Source organism: Antechinus flavipes, chromosome 4 (assembly GCF_016432865.1).
Source record: "Antechinus flavipes isolate AdamAnt ecotype Samford, QLD, Australia chromosome 4, AdamAnt_v2, whole genome shotgun sequence".
Classification (NCBI taxonomy): domain Eukaryota; kingdom Metazoa; phylum Chordata; class Mammalia; order Dasyuromorphia; family Dasyuridae; genus Antechinus; species Antechinus flavipes.
In genome coordinates this window covers 415290133-415309294 of record NC_067401.1, presented here as the reverse complement: position 1 = coordinate 415309294, position 19162 = coordinate 415290133, and the positions used below count along the sequence as shown (strand labels likewise).

General features: G+C 43.7%; 1 protein-coding gene across 1 annotated transcript in view; it reads left to right on the top strand.

Moving 5' to 3' along the window:
* The first annotated feature begins 1787 nt into the window (after positions 1-1787).
* The window catches only part of LHX4 (LIM homeobox 4), a 61313-nt gene continuing 43938 nt past the window's right edge, over positions 1788-19162 (top strand). The window contains exon 1 of the mRNA XM_051998842.1: positions 1788-2363. Coding sequence (XP_051854802.1) covers positions 2288-2363 — 76 coding nt within the window. The 5' untranslated portion in view covers positions 1788-2287. The remainder of the gene's footprint in view (positions 2364-19162) is intronic.

Genomic DNA, 19162 nt, shown 5'->3' with positions numbered 1-19162 from the left:
TTTATTTTCTGCATTTAACAAATTCTCCTGACTAGTGATCCGGAGGCTTCCCTAAACTGCCCCAGAGGTTAAGAATCCCTGCTCTAGGCGGGGTGAGGATTTGGAGGTTTGGACAAAAAACGAAGTGGGTGGTCTCGCCTCCCTTTTGAAGTTGGTCGTGGTCAGCTGCGTGCGAGGAGGGAAGTGGCAAGAGATCTGTGGATCCACGTGGGTTTTAAGGGACGTCTCAGCTTGGACCCTTTGGCCAAATGGGGTCCAAGTTCACGTGCACACAGGGATTTCGAAGAAGTCGTACCCCGACTCCCAGAATCCGAGATGAAGCCGCTGTCACTCTCCAGCTAAGATCCCGGCCAGCTGACCAGAAAGAAAGAGGGCTTTGGAGAGTGTGATGGTAGTATCATTGCTCGCCGAGTTATAGCGCTTTTTACATCGATTGCAGGGCACTAGATGAAGTATCTTCGATTGTCTTGTAATGATATTAGAGTAGAATTAATTATGTCGCGTCGCATTCTATCTTATTTACTTTCCGACTCCGCCTCACCAGGAATTTGTTTTTAACATTAGTATATATAAGGTAAATAAAAATAGGAAATCCAAATGCTTATCAACATGGTCGTTTTTCCTTTACAATTTTTTGGCTGTGCATATTTATATAGAGATTCGTTTTACGCCCAGAAGCAGAAACGCACATGAAAGAACACTCATTTTTAAACCCTCGTTCGATTTCCAGTTTACAAAGTGAGCGACTACAATCCTCAGATGCAAAAGGAAAGGATAAAGATGGGTTCCGTCCGGAGAAAGGAGGGGAAACTAAGCTGGGATAGGAGAGAGGAGAGGGGCGGGGGCGGGGCAGCCCAGAGCGACTCTGTTGGCGGTCCGGGGTTGGGGGAAGGCGCACTGGCCGAGGCTGTGGGTGGGAGGCAGATAGCGGCAGGCCCAAGACGATTTACCTCCTTTTAAATCCTGTGAAGGGTGTATATAGAAGGAAGGCGTAGGAACGTGAGCCCACCTCCCTCGTCCCACCCTGTCCCCAAGGACACACAGAGTCGAGCTGCGATTCTCTAAGACCCGGCCGCCGCCGGCAGCCCGGCCACTCGCGGCGTGACTACGGCGCCCTGAGCCTAGCACCCTCCGCTGGGTCCCTGGGCCAGCAGTGACTGGCCGCAGAAAGGGAAGAAGAAACGGCGAGACTAGGGGAGAGCTAGGTCTGGGGATGGGGAACCCCTGGGAAACGAATGGACCAAGAAGAAGAGGTCGATGGACTGTGAAAGCCCCTACAAGCAGGCTCCCGCGGGGAAGAGTGGGTGAAAGATCATCATCGGGAGACTGGGCCAAACTGTTCACTTTACAGAATTGGTTTCTCTGTCTCTTCCCAGAGAAATGGAGGGGAGGGTGGGATTATTACCATAGATTGTGCTACCTGGGCACATACTGGGGATCTCTTGAAAACCTTCCCTTCTGGGTCCCTCCCGCCACGACCAAAAAACTCCATCCCAGTCCAGGAAAATAAAAGCTATGTTCCATTTCAGAAACACCTGATGCCGCAGCAGCAAGAGCTGCAATATTTATAGAGCAAGGCTTGGGCCGGGGACGCAGGCCGGACTCGGGGGGCGGGGTTCCCAGGGAGCATTCCAGAGAAGCCCTCGAAGGCCCCACCCCTCCAAGCCCCGGAGGCCCCGCCCTAGCCCAAGCCCCAGTCTCGGCCTGGTTTACCTGGGTCCCTTCGGACTTTCCTTCTCGGCCTCAGGTTGCCCACATGATGTAAGGGGATTGGTTGAAGGGCGGGGCCTCCCTGCGGAAATCTACGTCACGCCGGCTCCTGCAGTGTGAATGAATCAAAACTGCCTCTAGGGACCAGCAGCTGAGCTGGGAAAGGGGAGGGGGGGAGGAGATGGAGGGAGTGGAGAAGAAGGAGGAGGGGGAGGGAGAGAGGAAGGGGGAAGAAGGAGGAGGGAGGGAAGAAGAAGGAGGGGGAGGGAAAAAAAGAGCCAGAGCTGCAGCAACAGCGTCGCCTTAACCCGGGATACACACTAACCCGGGAGAGCAGGATCAAAGGGATTTGAAACAGTCTAAAGGGTGGAAGGGGGGGCTCAGGGGGGAGTGCCAGCCTACAAGTCCTCCTGGAGGGGTGAAGAGACGGGCTTTCGATTGTGACTTTGCTTATTTCGTTTGGGGTTTTATCTTTTTTTTTTTTTTTTTTTTTTGAAATTTCTAAGCTAGTCAGAGAGAAAGAGTGAGAAAGGGGAGGGAGATTTCCATAGACAGCTATTTCCCACCTCTGCCCAAGATGATGCAGAGCTCGACCGTCACCACGGAAGGGTCTGTCAAGGGGCTCCCGGACATCCTCGGTGTACCGATGCAACGTAAGGCAACCCCCCCTCCCCTCTTTTCTCCTCTCATTGATTTAATAATAGAGAGAGCTGGCAGCTTCGGAGGCTGCTTGGTGCAGGGAGGGTAACGAGCAGCCACGGCTATGAAACGAGCTTGGGATGGAGGGATCCGGGTGGGAGCTAAGGAGTGGGGAAGGTTGAGACAGTATAGAGAGAGGGAGGAGTCTGGGGCTGATACCAAGGAGGGGAAGTGGCAGATGGGGGAAACTAGGGTGAAGGGTTCTTCCTGGGGCTTTGGGAGCTAGAGGCCAAACAAGAAAGCTCTGTCCTTGGTCTGAGCTGGGGACAGGCGGTAGAATCCCAGCCAGCTCGCAGCTTTTCAGAGCTAGTGGAGAGGGTGCTGTTTGGGGAGATTTGGGAAAGGAGAGCCAGACGAGGCTGAGGGCGGGGGGAGAAGAGAGACTTCACCTTGCATCCCCCCCCTTACACCCCAAGAAACGAGATGCGAAACTCCCAGAACCCAGTTTGTGCAACTTCACCCCGACTGGCGAGAAGTTGGAAGACTTCCTTCCTCCCCTCTTCCCAGCGCAACTCCCAAGAGGTTCCCGCGGCCCTCTGGAGAGGCGGGGGGCTGACCCCAGGGAAGGGGCTGGAGAGAAGACGGTGATCTCTCTCGGGCTGTTTTGCTGCTGTGCCTGCAGCCTGAGCTTCCGGAGACTCCTCAGCGTTAGGGAATCTGTCAGTCACATTCCTGCCCACCAAGGAATGCGGGGGAGGGAGAGTCTGAAGCCTGAAGTTGCGAGCTAGGGTTTCTGTCCCTGAGTACAGGAACGCTAGTCAGCCCGGGTGTCGTAGGTTCTAACTCTGGAAGGAATCTTAGCGACCATCTAGTCTAATCTACTCATTTTACAGATGAAGAAACTGAGACTCAGAGAGGTGGAGCGTTTTGGCCAAGGTCACACAAATATTAAGTGGCCGAGCCAAAATTCTAATCTAAATCTCGAGTCTGTCCAACTCTTTTCTTACTGGACCAAGCTTCGAGAAAGAGGTCGCTCAGGATTGTAAAGATTTGTTTGTTTGGAGTGTTAACTTGATGCAGTCCGTGTTTCTTATGCATTTATACTTATCTCTGGGGTTCTGTATTTATCCATGCCCGTACTTAAAAGTGTACATATGATGAGGTTCCCAGGGGCGGACACTGACTCCAAAGTGCCCGAACAGATAATTGAGGGTCAATAGCTAAGGCACCTGGGAGAAACCCACTTCCCTCTCACAGGTTTTGTTGATGCAGTATAAACGTTCTCTAGGTGAGGTTCACACACAGGTCGCTTACACGTCTGTGCAGAGACAAATGGCTTCTCTTGCTATAGAACGGTGCTTATGCCCGCGAGATATATAGATCAACGTCGTCTACTCTCCAGCTTTCTTTTAGCTAAGTACCAACTCGCCATCCGACCTGACTTCTTTACCTGCCACTCAGGACTTGCATCTGCCACGTGTATGGTCTTTGGGTCTGTGTCACTGGTTTGGGTTTCTGCACGAAGGAGAGTTAGCTTATGGGCAAGAATGGAAATCTGCTTTCCCCCCTCTCCCGGAATTTTTGAAGAGTAGAGATGGAGGATCATGGTGTAGAGAGAAAGAAAGGAAAAGAAAGAAAAAAAAAAGATAGAGGAAAAGAGGGAGGAAGGAAGAAGAGAGAGAAAGAAGGAAGAAGGGGAGGAGAAAGAGAGAAGAGATAGAGACAGAAAGAGAGGGAGGGAAGAAATGTCTATTCCTTTATTTTACCTGCAGTTATTGATCTTAACTCCTAATAGGCAACATTTGCAAACACCTCTTCTGCTTCACCTTTAGGAGTTTACTTTTGGCTATAAGTGTGCATGCAGAAATTGCCTTCTTTTTTTCCTCATTCCCATTACTCAGCTTCCCTACTTCTACCCCCTTCCTCCCATTTCCTATCCCCCTTCACTCCCTCCAAGTGTTAGGAGTTCTGATCCTTATGGTTTCTCGGCATGTGGCTGTGTTTGGGGAGGGGATTGTTTGTCCGTCTGCCTGTAATGCTTCTGTTGCCAGCTGGTGGGGGGTGGGGGTGGGGAGAAGGTTGCTGAGGTGGTGATAGTGGAAATAGTTGTGCTGTGTGCACAATCTGTGTGGGCATAACTGTGGATTTCGTGTATTTTCAGATATTCAGTAGGTTTCCTCTCCCAATCCACTGCCCGGGAATCCCAGTTGTAGCAGGATTCTGGTCACCTAAAACTCTCCGCATGCATTGTGAGAAACCAACTTCGACATCCATGTTATGTGAAAGGTGGGAAGTCAGGGTGAGTGAGTGGAGGCAGTAAGAAGGCAAAGAGAAGGGGTCTTGTCTTCCACATCTTCGAGGTTCATTTCATTGTCGGGGAGCTTCTGGATCAAAGACTTGGGATCTGGCTTCTGTCTGTCTGTCTGTCTGCCCATCTGTCTGCCCATCTATACCTCTTTTCTGGTTTGTCCCTAGTCCCGGTTGTTTCCTTTCCCGCAGTTTTAGCTCTCAATACATAAACTGTGGGGTTTTCTTTTAGTCTTTCATCCTAGCTTTGTAGCCCTCAGACAGAAGGGAGGGAGGGAAAGGGGTAAGCAAGGCCAGGTCCTGCCGAAATGGATATTTTATGATCTCAAACGTCAGTCTTCTTCTTCTTCTTCTTCTTCTTCTTCTTCTTCTTCTTCTTCTCTTCTTCTTCTTCTTCTTCTTCTTCTTCTCTTCTTCTTCTTCTTCTTCTTCTTCTTCTTCTTCTTCTTCTTCTTCTTCTTCTTCTTCTTCTCTTCTTCTTCTTCTTCTTCTTCTCTTCTTCTTCTTCTTCTTCTTCTTCTTCTTCTTCTTCTTCTTCTTCTTCTTCTTCTTCTTCTTCTTCTCTTCTTCTTCTTCTCTTCTTCTTCTTCTTTCTTCTTCTTCTTCTTCTCTTCTTCTTCTCTTCTTCTTCTTCTTCTTCTTCTTCTTCTTCTTCTTCTTCTTCTTCTCTTCTTCTTCTCTTCTTCTTCTTCTTCTTCTTCTTCTTCTTCTTCTTCTTCTTCTTCTTCTTCTTCTTCTAGCGGGAACACTCATCCACTACAGCACTACATTCACCCACCTGGGGTTCAATGACCACAATCCTGTTATTATCCTTTCTTATTAACCCTTAACTCTCTTTACTTGGTGTTTTGCAATGAATCTATGTATATGGGGGAAATTTGGGAAACGACACTGCAAAGGAGAAAAATCGCCTTGGGACAGCGGAGACCTCAAATAAGGAAGGGAAAAAATAAATGAGTACAAAAAGAAATAATTAAGATCTACCCTGGCGGTGTATTCACTTGGATCAGCTGGTGAAACTGTCCTTGAGTCCCCTTTCCTCTGCACCCCTTTACACACATGTCCTTTTCCCTTGGAGACATCCGTTAATTCAGTGAATAGTATGGGAGTGGGGAGAGGATGAGTTCTGTTCTAGCCTTGTCTGACAGTTTCCACATAGCTTTAAAACAACTCACTATTTGAGGGTTTGGGAGGATAAGCGAGGAGAATGTCGGAGAAGATAAGAGATGCTCATTCTTGCGACCTAAAGGAGGCAGCTCCAGTTACCAGGCAAGAGTGATGCTATTCAGAGAACGCCAGCAGCTTGGGGTAGGGGATGGGGGGGCACCAAATTGGTCCTGAACGTCTAGGGCTATTTTTTCATGGAGAGAGTTGGTTAGATAAGGTTGTTTCTCCGGGACTTGGAAGTTCACTTGTTTCTCCTTTTGGAAAAGTTTTTGAATTCAAGGAATAACAATTTATTTTTGCTATCTTTCATATGTTCATATCTCCCTCTTTTTTTTTCTTGCCCGGAGTGCAGAGACCGGACCAGTTCTTCAGTGAAGAAAGAGCCTTCACAAAAGGCCAGTTTCCTCAGCTTGCAAAGCTCGGCATCTTCACTACCCCCTTGAAGGTTTTGCGTAGTGAAGTTGTAGCAGCTTCCCTTCTGCCTATCTTCTAGTCCTTCCCCAACTCTGCGCCACCCTTTAGGTCCCCTGCTATTAGCAGCCGCTTGCCTGGGCTCCATTCTGTGCTTTCGGGGGTCTAGGGCAGAGCGCAAGAATGCGCCAGCTCCCCTTGACGCAGGAGGCTGGATCCCTCTACTTCCCGGTCTCGGCACTAGGTCTGGGAGCTTCTTTTTGGGGTAGTGGGCTGGGTGGCTAGATCCCAGGGTCGAAACTACTGACTAGCAGTTGCCGGTCATTTGGGAAAGGTGCTCACCATCCCCTTGCCTTCTCTACTACCTCTTTTTGCACAGTCCCGTAGACTGGCACACTTGAATTCACCTCGGGAGAGAAGCAAAGGTCCCCGTGACTCTTTCGGTCTCTGAAGTGCCCTACAATCCCCCGCCCCATAATACAGCCAAAGCGCCTAGGTTTGGGGATTATTGAGGGTGAGAAAACTTCAGTCGCTGTGCGAGCTGGTTGTTGGGGTGAGCAAGTCTCTCCTTGGGGCAGGGAGGATTTCCCCTTTTCCCATCCAATTCCGGGACTAGACGGCCCCGAGGTCCCAGTTCAACCACTTTTTTAATCTTTTAAATAGTATTGTTGTATGACCTAATGTGGGCAGCAAATCAGCTTTGGAGTTAACTAACGTTCCTTCTAAGGTCTAAATCTATGTTCTCACGGTTTGGGGAACCCACGAGTTGCCAGTCTCGAAAATAAAACGCTAGATCGAAAGACAAGGTATTTGTTATTATCTCCTTTATTCGGGTCTGGCTTCTCGGCGGACTCTTTTTGTAGGACTGGAGGCTTATTAGAGAAAGGGGTTGCTCCGACTTTCCCTAGAAGAGTCAGACCCGAAGTTTCTCCGACTTCGAGTAACAAAGGATGAGTGAGATTATGACTCTCTTTTCAGTGTGTTGGGGGATTGCAGCTTCCTTTTCTTTCTAATTGTTACCCCCCCCTCCCCCTGTCTTCCCTTTCAATCCTTATTCCCAATGAATTCTTTGTTGCTTGCAAAGGAGAGTGTCTGGCCATCCATTTTGGCTCTGAAATAAGTTTTTAGCTCACAGGCCAGGTGCCCCTAGAGCTCTGGAGAAAGTCTGGCGGGTGTAGGGGGTCCTGCTTTTAGGGAAAGAGATGACTGGGGTGTGTAACTGGCAAGCTAGTCTGGAAACAGATAAGCAGAGCGTTTTCCGTATTCTTACCTACTTCACTCAATTTCTAAGCCTCCGGTTCCACCAATATATCCATATATATCACACCTGTATATTTGATTCCTGCTTAATTCTTTCTCCCACTTGGCCCAAAGGGTCTAGGGAGAATGGAAGACTGGGAATAGGGAGAGGGCATGATTTAGCGACTTATCCTCATCCAGTAACACTCTGGAGAAGGGAAATTTGGATCCCTTTTCTTCTCCCCTTTTCCAGGTACCACTGGAAATAAAGGGACTTGAGAAAGAACATCATCTTAAAGGGGTCTCTTTTTTTTCTCAAGCTTTTTCATTTCTGCGATCTGAAATTCCTATGTGTGTTGGGAAGGGAAGAGGGAGAGGTTGGTGATCCGAGTAGGGGTGAAATACTGAGCATGGATGCTCCTTCTACTATTTCTCAGTTCAACTTTTTCTCCTTTGAACCCCCTCCCCACCGCCCAATCTTCTGGAAGAATTAAAGCTGTTCCAAAAATTAATATGTGGAAAGCATAAATTTAATTTGATTTTTTAAATCGGATGTGGGTCACAGGAGAAAGGGGGAAAAGGGTTCGTGGCTTCGTCCACGGAGAAAACTATTCTCTGCCCCAGATCTTTACGACTTCGCCCTAGCTAAAGCAATCCCCCCCTCTATCCCTCAAGGGCATTGTTGCTATAAATCTTTGTCTCTTCTCTCCCCCCTCCCTTCTCTGAACTGTTGATGAATGGACATCATTTACTATCTCCCCTGAATCATTTCTTATGTGTTTAGAGGAAAATAAGTCTCTAGGGTCTGTCCCTTGTCTTTTCCTTTTTCTGGAGGTTCGGAAGGGGGAGGACGGAAATAAATATTTGAGTTTCTACCAGATTTCCTTACAGGGAAAATCAAACCAAACCCTAAAAGTATAGATCTCCTTAGCCCCAAATCAAAGAAACTCAAGGGCAGTAAGTAGCCCTAATTGCCAACCAGTCAACAGTCATATATGAAGTTCTTACTAAAGCAACTCTCTCTCCCTCCTCCCCCCATATAAAATAGCCTGAACGACTGCCCGCATCTGTGTGAATGACCCGTGTTCGTGCCATCCGGGGTCAGGACTGCCATCCTAACTTTTTGGAAACTCAGGCTTTTCGTCCCTGGGTCGGAAGCTTTTCTAGAAAATCAAGCGGTGCCGCTGGCTTCTGGACCCCAGATCGCAGTAGGCAGAACGGAGTTCAGGGGTGGGGAAGGCAGTACACACTCAGAGACTTTGGGGGATTGAGGAGGGGATGACCCCGGCCCTATATGGAGGCCGCGGAGCTCTGACCTCTGAAAACCCTAATATGTGATGTAGGGCTCAGCTGAACTTTTCAGCTCAGCGCGAGGGAGGGAAATCCTATTCTAGTAAGTTCTTGTATAGGGTTAGCTGCTTTAGTGGTGCTTGCTGAGAAGGACTCTGGCTTTCGGAGGACTTTCATCAATACGGATCGGAGGGCACAGGATGAAAAGTTGCTCCCTAGGTTGGCCGCAGTCCCAGCCCAGCTCCAGCCCTCGGGGCTTTGACTGTCTGCTTCTGGTCTAGAAGCAGCGCCCTGAGGTCTCTGAGGCCAAGATCCAGCGACCTCCGGATGATCCGAGGGACAAATGCCGGGGGCTGAGAAGGCGGGGAGAAGGAGGCGGAGCAAGACGGCCTTCCCCACTGGGTGACTGGACTGTGCTGGGGAACAGAACAGGTGCCCCTTTTGCTAAGTGCTCCTCAGAGGAGCTCTTGGTCTGACGCTGAGCCGATCGTGCTTCTTTCGGTGAAGGGGGTGAGGGGTGGCGCGCAGAAAACAACCGTCTCTCTCTTCAGACTAACTACATCCTAGTACCCCAGTATCCCAATTCCGCCGCGGGGCTAGGGGCGGGGCGCGGGGTGAGGGGAGAGGAAATGCGCCGGCAAAAATCTCAGATTTGGTAGTTCCCCACCAGGAACCGTTTTTCTATCCTCTCACCCTTACTCTCTCGAAAGCGCCGAGAAAAGTGGACTTTGGAGAGACTACTTTAGTACGGGGAAGTGGTAACGGTCAGCAGGAGCACAGGTTACCGGGGATGGCGAGAGTCGGAGTGTCTCCCAGGCGCCCTCAGCGTCTCGGTCCTTCAGAACCCACCCCCATCTCCCAGGCAGTGAGGATCTCGCCCCCCCCCTCCCCTATAATCAATTACTCTACCCTCCAACTCCTCCTCCCCCTTCCCGACACCCCCACCCACTCCTAGATTTTTAGATCAAGCCTTAGGCGAGGACAAAACAAAACCGGGACGGGGACCTTAGTGGCCCTGGCGTTCCCAGACTTTTAGGCATTTCCAAGTGGGTTCTCTCCCTCCGCCCCCGCCCACCTCTGTATCCCCATATCTCTTCCTCAGCAGATCCGAGGCAAGTCAGACTGTTTTTGTAGCGCCAACTGCACTCTATACTATCATCATTGTATTGACTAACCGCTCCATTAAACGGTAGTTATGCGATTATCGTAGTTATTATTCAGACCTTACCGAGAGTGCTAATAATGTGGCAGGTTTAGGACAGAATTAGACAAGGTCCCTAGCCAGGGTGCTGATGATGTAAATTAGACAGGCAGTACATAAATGTGGGCAAGGGAAAGAAACGACACAATGCGGCTCGTTTTGTGCACGGAAGATGACTGGTAACGATATGAAGCCTAATATGTGAACTTTATTCTGACGCAATGATCTATTGACTCTCTCCAGGACGGGAGAATTTTAAAGAGGCTGAGGTAGCTAGCTGTGTAAAAGGGTCTAAATGGGGAGGCTCGCCAGGAAGCAGAGGAATTATTTAGCAGAGCTCAGCAGGATACACCTAGAAGCAATGGGAAGTCTATAAAGAAAAGCTCACTGCAGATGATGAGGGCTACCCTTCAGGGACTCAAAAATCAAGGAAGAGGGGATGGAAAGATCCGGAAATGCAGAACTAGAGCAATACCCTACTCCTAAAGGCAACTGAATACTTAAAGTCTGTCTGCACTAGTGAAAAATCTCTGATCGATTCAGTTTGCTTTTTAGCCAAAGAATGCAGTCAATGCTGGGTTAAAAAAAAAAAAAAAATCAGTCCAAGCAGTTGTTTTGGCATCACGAAGACAAAGCAAAGACTATTAAGTGCATTTTTTCAAATTTGAAACAACCTTATTTGAACCTATTATTAACAACTTTATTTTACCCACAAGTTGAAAAGCATTAAAATACCTTTGCTGCCTTACACTAAAGCAGAGCTGCGTCCCTGTTCTATGCTCACCATTGTTTGACAGTCGTTTAGCACCCAACATAGCTAGCAGCCGTGAAAGCCAGGAAAGAGTTCTTGCCTTACCTACTTTCTTGCAAGGAACAAATATAGGAAGAAGGAATATTCAGCTAAGTGGCTTAAATTTTGAGAAATCTCTGGAACAGTGCTTCTGGTGGAGAATGAGCCAAGCAAAAATATCTAGCGTCTTGTTGAAATTTAGCATGCTTTCTGAGGGGTGGGCTGGAGCAGAATGAGGATAAACCACTGCCTATCTCCTTCCATCCCTGAGCTATTTGTCAGTATCCAGGCTGGTGGGTGACTAGGCATCTGTCTAGCTGAGAAGGATGACCTCGTTTGGGGGAGAAGGGACCTCCATCCCCTCCCCTCCCCCAAGTTCAAGGTGCTTTGCGGATTCCTGCACCTGAGAGTGTTTTATGTTTACTTAACTGAATTAGGAGACTACTATATCTTTCAGAGAATTCTAGAATTTGCTTGTAATCATTGTTCTCATGACAATAAAAGTCCCACTGTCTTCCAGCTTTCTTTGAGGGATAAACACGACTAGTAACGTACTTATGGACTAACCCAGTGACTGGCTAAAACTTCTGGATTTAGCAAATGGAAATATGGGCAGATTTCAATTTATGTAGCATGAATGTCTTCAAGAAGATCTGGTTCAGTGTATTAAAATTTGCACTTTGTCATTCTCAGTCTAGTGAGATCTCTGCTAAGAAGGAAAATTGGTTTGTCCACAAAATTTTTTCCAATGTAATGGGATTTCATTATGTGTGACCATGTACATTAGGATGCTTTATGGTCTTGCTAGGCTATATATTATACTCTTTGGATTGTGCTTTTAGAAGCCTTGAGAATGAGGCACAGGTAGTTAGTACTATCAGTAGCTTCCTTGGAAAGAGAAACTCCTTGGAGTTAATTGTTGCTAACACTGGGGACTAGCTAAAAAGAGACTCAAATGTAGCACATTTATGGGGGTCCTGATCCAAATCTAGAATGCAAAATGACATTTTATGAAATGCTCTTTTAGAAGGGGAAGGAGATGGAGATGGATTGAATGGTCAATAATGGAATTGATTACAGATTGCCTATTGAAATTGAAAAATGTTTCTTGAACTAACTACACTAGAGATTGGGTTTAGGAAGTGATTCCACCTCTCTAGTTGTTATGTGGTTATATTTTTGTTTAAATCTCTTTTTCTTGTTGCTTGGTCAGTATGATTCCATAAAACCTAATTCACTTTAATCGTGATGCAAAGGAATTTTAAGGGAATTGGTTCTGAAGCTAACCTAATAGAGACAAAACTTGAAGCCATCTCAACTAAAAGTTTTATCCGTGTGAAGTGCAGATTAACAAACATTTGGAATATTACTTTAGAAACGATTGGAAGAAAAATAGATTAAAGTCCAGAGTTAGCACTAGGGAAGAATAGAGAAAATTTTAAAACCTCATTTCACTGAAGAGATGGGAGATTTGGAGTGTGGAAAACTGAAAGGATTGTCAATGTATAGTTAAATATTAATTGAGTCAAACTACTTTTTTTCCTCTTTATTTTTAAATCTTTGCTACAAGGGATAGTTTGAAGGATGAGAAAAATAAGAAAACAAACGTAATATAAAAGCAAGAGATATTTTACAAATAAAGACATCAGAAATTAATTGGAGTAATTCATTATTATATTCTTAGTAAAGTAGAAATTGAGAATTGTTCCCAAGCATTTGAAGAGCTACATTATAGGTTCATTTAATGTGATTTTCAATTGTTTTTATGAGAACCATCTGATATTTTACTGAATAATTTTTTTAATTGAAGAGTACTGATACAATATTTTTAAAATAGACCTTTGGAGAGAGATGCTTACACAATGAATTTTTGGGGTCAGGAAAACCTTCTAAGCCAAACCCAACTATCATACCTTTGAAGTATGGCTCTGAATTTGATATTTTCAAAAGTATTCTTTGTTTGTGTATGTTTTCCAAAGTAGTACAAACCACTGCATGACCATACAGAGATCAGCATTAGCAGTAGTGATGGCAATAAGGATGTGTAGCAGAAAGGGAGTGTAGGGGATTGTCTTAGATGTGGTTGATTATGGTATGAAGGCTTTACACATTTTTTTCTCTGTAGGGCAGTCATTATTTTTCAAAGAAAAAAAACACAGAAATTTGGCAACATATTGTGTGTATATATATATATATATATATATATATATATGTCTATATATATATACATACATACATAAGCATTTTAAATAGGTATGTATTTTATGCATACAATATTCTTTAAAACAAATGTATATCAATTTGGAGTTGGAATAATTTTTTTCTTTACTATTCTTCTAGAAAATAGTGTCTTGCCTATTTTTTTTTATTTTTGCCTGTTTGTTATGAGCATCTTGAGAAGCTATGTTACTGCTTTTACAAGAAAAAAACAACTTAAAATGGGAGGGAGGATGGAGCAGGAAGGAAGAGTGTAAAATTAAGAGGAGAGAAAACTAAATTCTAGATGTTGAAGAATAAATCATTAAGTGTCTCATAGGGAAATGAAGATATCAATTCCTTTAAAACATGGTTTCTTATGTGAATTGAGGTGTATTTTTTAAAAGTGCAGAAGCTATAGAGATTCCTAGCCTTTACTTATCCCAGATATGAAGGAAATCTTCATTAAAAGCAAGGAAAGAAGTTTGGTGGTATTAGGAAACAGTATATATGTCTTATTGATTATGAGAGTGCAATTCTGAATTTGAAAACTGAATTTTTGAAATCTTCATCACCTAATGGAAATGGAAGTATATGATCTGGGACAAGGGAGTGGCCAAATATTGTTTGCCTTGTTTTATTTCCCTCACTTTTAAGTAATCTTATGGCCAGATGCATCTTGGTCACTTTTTATCTAGTTCAGTGTTAATGTTGTAGAATAGTCTCATTCACAGGATGATACCCTATCCAGAAATATCCTCTGGGACGTTATAGATATCTAGAATTCATTTTCTTCCCTATCCCCATTCCAGCATGGATTTATGTACTTACCATCAAGAACATTTTCCTATCCTGTTTCTTGAAATGACAAATTTTATTTTTTTTTATATTTCTCAGTGAATTAAGACATTTCTTTCTTTCTCTGTATTAAATAAGCATTAAAATGTAATAAAAATTAATTTAAGATTTTCCTTATGTGCATAAAAAATAAATAAGGAGAGAAATGAGAATTTTCTTCCAATGTATACATTTCCAAGTACATTTCAAAAGGGCCTGTAAAGTTTTTCCTTTCATTTAGTAACATGGTAACAGGATCAGTCTAGGTTTGTCTAGGCACATTATCTAGATTTAACATATGGCTTTTTAGACAGAGATGTCCTTAATACTCATCTGTAGAACTGAATTGAAGTGAAGTGAATTAACTGGACAAACTCTAACATCCTATAATGAAGGAGGCAATTATGGGATGTAGACAACAATGCATTCAAGATGCTTTTACCAGAAAAGTTGGCACAAGAGTGTTTTTCAGGTATGTGTTAAGATGGAAATCTTATACCCTATGAGTTACCTGTATGGATGGGGGAGGAATGTGGTAAGAAAGAACACAGAACAATTGGAAGGTATTTAAAGTTCTGGTTGTGCTAACTAACTACTCTGGAGAGTCTTAGATAAAGTACTTAACTCTAGTGCCTCAGTTTTTTCATCTGTCAAACAGGAATACTCTCTGCCTCACAGGATTGTCAGAAGGATCAAATGAGATAGAGGAAGGGAAAAATATGTTGAGTTAAAGACTCTAAATAGAGAAAAGGTATTAGGGACATAATGATTATTATTCCCAATTCTTTTTCAGGGGGGAAACAAAGAAAAATCAATAAAGCTCCTATGTTTTGATGGAGGGAGAATTTTGAGGTAGCCAGCCCATATTATGATGACAGTTGATGTGAGTTTGGCAGATAGAGGGGGACAGCTTATGCACTTGTTCAGGGATTAAGCACTTTTGGCAAACTGTTGTAATGTTAAGAGTAATTAGATACTGTTAGGATGTATTTTTCTTAAATGAGAGATTCACATCACAAGAAACCACTTCTCTCCCACCCCCAGGATATAGACTATTCTTCAACTGAATTCATTAAAATTTGCTGAATGCCTAATTATATGAAGAGCATCATGCTAAGTATCAAAGACAGGCAAAGTTTAGATAAAACAGGGTCCCTGCCCTCATGGAGTTTACAGTCTAGTAGGATATATTGTACTTACAAATAATCATAGTACATAATAATAATGTATAAGGACAGAAAAGTGTGAAAGGAAGTTTTGTTTAAGATCCAGCCAGGAAAGATCTCTTTCAGTTAGGGTTTTTATTGAGGATATACCATTTGATTTGGACTTTATAGTAATAGATGTTGGAAGTTCCTAGATGCTGGGAATAGTATAAGCAAAGATACTTAGATGGGAGAGGACACATTAGGGGGGATGAAGAGTCCAGGTTGGCTCAGGAAAGAATGCACATAGGACTTACTTAGCATTATATGTAAGATTAATAAAATAGAATAGTACCAGATTGTGTACATCATTTTTTCCCTGAGGCAACTGGGGTTGAGTGACTTGCCCAGAGTCACACAGCCAGGAAGTGTTAAGTGTCTGAGGTCACATTTGAACCCAGGTCCTCCTGATTTCAGATTTGGTATTCTATTCACTTTATAAAGCTTTGAATGCCAGGCAAAAGAATTTGAGCTTCATTTCATAGATAATAGAGAGTCATTGAAGAATTCTGAGCAGAAGAATGACAAGATCAATTGAGTCTATATAAAGAGAAATGGTCTGCAGTAGTATACAGGAAAGTTGGAGAGGGGAGAGTGTGGAGCTTGAACCACCTCGTAGGAGCCTGTTACAGTAACTCAGGATGGTGATAATAAGAGTTTCTCCAGGATAATGGGGGCAAGGACTGAGAAGAATGGATCTGAAAGGTGTGCACATATGGGAGAGTCAAAGAGAACCCCAGACTTCCAAAGTGGGAGATTAGGTGAATAGGAAAGAAAGAAACAAACATTTGTTAAGTATTTCCTATGTGCCAACTCACAAAGCTGTTTTGGGTTCTCTTTTACAGATCTCATATCACTTTAAAAGCTCAAAATGTATCATGTACAATCTGGTTTGCTTATAAAATCAGGTCCATTTAGACATATGAATGTTTGGAGTGTTTGGAGAGTATAGTCCATAGAATCTTCAAAGGGTTTTCATCACCACCCAGCTTTTAAGAGTCTATTAATTTAAATAAAATGACCAATTCTCCAAATCTCAATAACTAAATAGGCCATCCAAATTCTTCAGAGAGTCCCACAGGGCTGCCTCCACTATCCAACCTATTCTAATCCAATCCAATCCAATAAGCATTTATAAGCGCCTACTGTGTGCAAGGTAGCATGACCTGGTAGAGAGCCAGTTCAAGTTCACTTTTCTACTGATTCTGTGACCTTGAGGAAGGCATTAATTTCTCAGTATCCCCAAAGCATCCCCTGAGGTCCTAAACTGCAGAACAATGCCAAAATTATTGGTAAGAGGGAGTTCTCTCTCTGGGACATCCTACTCACAAATGAAGTTATAACTCCCCCCCCCAAAAAAAAAACACACACACACACAAAAAAAAAAACCAATGGGCATAATACCCAGGAAGCTGAGTGTCACCAAAGATAGATCTGGTCACTGTCAGCAGAAAGACCTGGTTTCAGATCTGGTTCCCTTTGTGTCCCTGGACAAGTCACAGAATCACTGCTGTAGTTCTTCAACTGTAAAACGAGGATAATAATAGTCCCTACTTCCCAGGGTGTCATAAGGGTTAAATGAGCTACTATTTGCTTAGCATGGTGCTTAGCACATAGTAGGCTTAATAAATGTGTTCCTTTCCTTTCCCACCATCTTGAGAATATAAAGATGAAGTAACAAAGAGCCCCTGTGCTTCTTAAGGATTAAAGGAGATAGTATTTATTAAAAATCATTTAGCAAAATACCTGGTACATAGTGTATGTTTAATAAGTATGTACCCTTGTTTCCCTATCATAGCAGATACTGCAGATATAAAAATGAAATGGAAAATAGCTCTTGCTCTTGTTAAGGATGAAATGAGGTGATATCTGTTAAAATATTTAGCATAATACCTGGCACATAATAGGTGGTTAATAAATGTGTTCCCTTTCCTTTTCACTCTACTAGGAGCTTTGTAGATAAAGTCAAAATGAAGAGCATCTTCTGCCAGCAAAAACAATATATATTCTCCCAGGGTGGACTACAAGGAAAAGTTTAGGAAAGAATAGGTTTCCCATAGGCAATGACCCCCCTACTGAACTTGAAGGACTGAGGATTCCAGCAGGCAGATGGAGCTCAGGGGACATCCCAGGCGTGGGGGACCACTCCTACAGAGGCCAAGTGATGGCAGAAAGGCAGGTGGGAGCCATCAGCCCTCCGTGTCTCAGGCTACTCTCCAGGACCAGATTTTGCAGAGTAGAAGCTGTTTCTAATTGGGCATCCCCTACACTACTGAAATAACAGTTCCAGTTTTTAAAAAAAAAAAAGGAAAAGAAAAATAATACATGAGTCACTAGCTAGGATTTGGCAATATTCTTGTCACATGGAAATTGTATAATATTTATGGTGATGGGCCTTCACTTGAGCCCTGTCCAGATCAAGGCTGCACCCATTAAAAATAAGAGATTCATTATAGGTCTACAATTAAGGTCTATGTTGTCTGAATTGAGAATTTAACAGATTATATTATACAATAATCGAACACGTATCTGGTGCTTTACATCCTAAAGTTTACATTGGCTTGAAAAGTCATGTCAGTTGTCTACACGGACATATCCAGAAGGAGCATATGAAAGAGGCAGGCCGGGGTAGTGATTAGAGCACTAATCTTGGAGTCATTCAGAGCTTCATTCTACGCCATCCAACTAGCTGTGGGACCCCTGGCTAGTGACAACTTCTCACGGTTTCAGTTTCTTCATCTGTAAAGTGGAGTGTTGGTACATAAAGGAATATATATATATATATATTTTTTTTTTTACTGGACCTGTTATTTCATTGAATTAGAATTAGAAACATCTTCTCCTTTGCAAAGTCCTAAACTGCAGAACCAATGCCAAAATGTATACACTAAAAGTGTGCTATGTGCTAGTTAGTCATGGTGTTGGAGACTAAGGATAAACAAATAAAAAATATTCCCTTCTCTCAAGGGTTTACATTTTGGTTGGGGTTGGGAGTAGGGAGGTGTTAAAATGGAGAGAGTGCCAGACTCATCTTTCTGAGTTCAAATGCTGCTTCAGATACTCACTGGCTGTGTGACCCTGGGTGAGTCATTTAACCCAGTTTGCCTCAGTTTCCTAATCTGTAAAATAAGCTGGAGAAGGAAATGGCTAATTACTCCAATACCTTTGCCAATAGGACCCCAAAATGGGGTCACAAAGAGACAGTTGTGATTGAAAAATGACTGAAGAACAAGGCATGGGTACAACATCTAGATAGATAAATAGATGATAGATAATAGAGATATGTAACATTTCTATTAGTGAATATATCATCATTTAAGGAGACAGGGGAGAGTACCAACATCTAAGAAGGTCAGGAAAAGCTTCCCATTGGAAATTCATGAGTTCCCCATAAATAATGCTCTTGTGAAATTTTGTTTCAAATATTTAGTGGGAAATAGGAGCTCCTTTCCACTAGGGATTATTTCAACCACTATATTTGTATCTTCCCAGCCTACTACAATGACTGGTGCATAGTAGGTATACAATAAAAGCTTGTGGATGAATAAATTGATTAATTAAAATGTACTTTACAAAGCCTCTCCTCCATACCCACGTTTGGTTTCCTGCATGCCTTTTGGATCATTCTAAGGGCCACTTGAAGAGCTGAGGGTGAGGACTAAAGGCCCCATTTTGAGAGCCATTGATTCCCGGCTTGGCAGGGACCATCCCCCTTCTCCATCTGGATAGAGCCACAGCTTGTCTGCTTTTGTGTCTCTCCTTTAATGTTATGTTGCTCTCTATGTACAGGCCTCTAAAAACTCCCCCGACGGGAACATTCTCTGCATACATTAGCACTAATGTATTCTCCCTTGAATACTCATCATATTAAGACTCCTGGTAGATACCTTCCTTGAAATAAATTTTATGTGCATACATCCTAGGTACTTACCCCCATGCATTTGTATATGCGAAGAGGAATATCACTAAATCTTTCCCTGGAAGAAGCAAAAAACAACAATTATATATGTATATATGCTGGATTCTAGTATTCCCTTGTCAGAAAGTTATGTTGGGAGAGTGGCCCTGTTCCCCTGGTGAACTAGGGTGAGTAATTAACTCTTCCAGGGCACCAAGGGGCCATTTACTAAATTACCCTTCCCAGGGCACTCATCGATGCCCTGAAAGAGT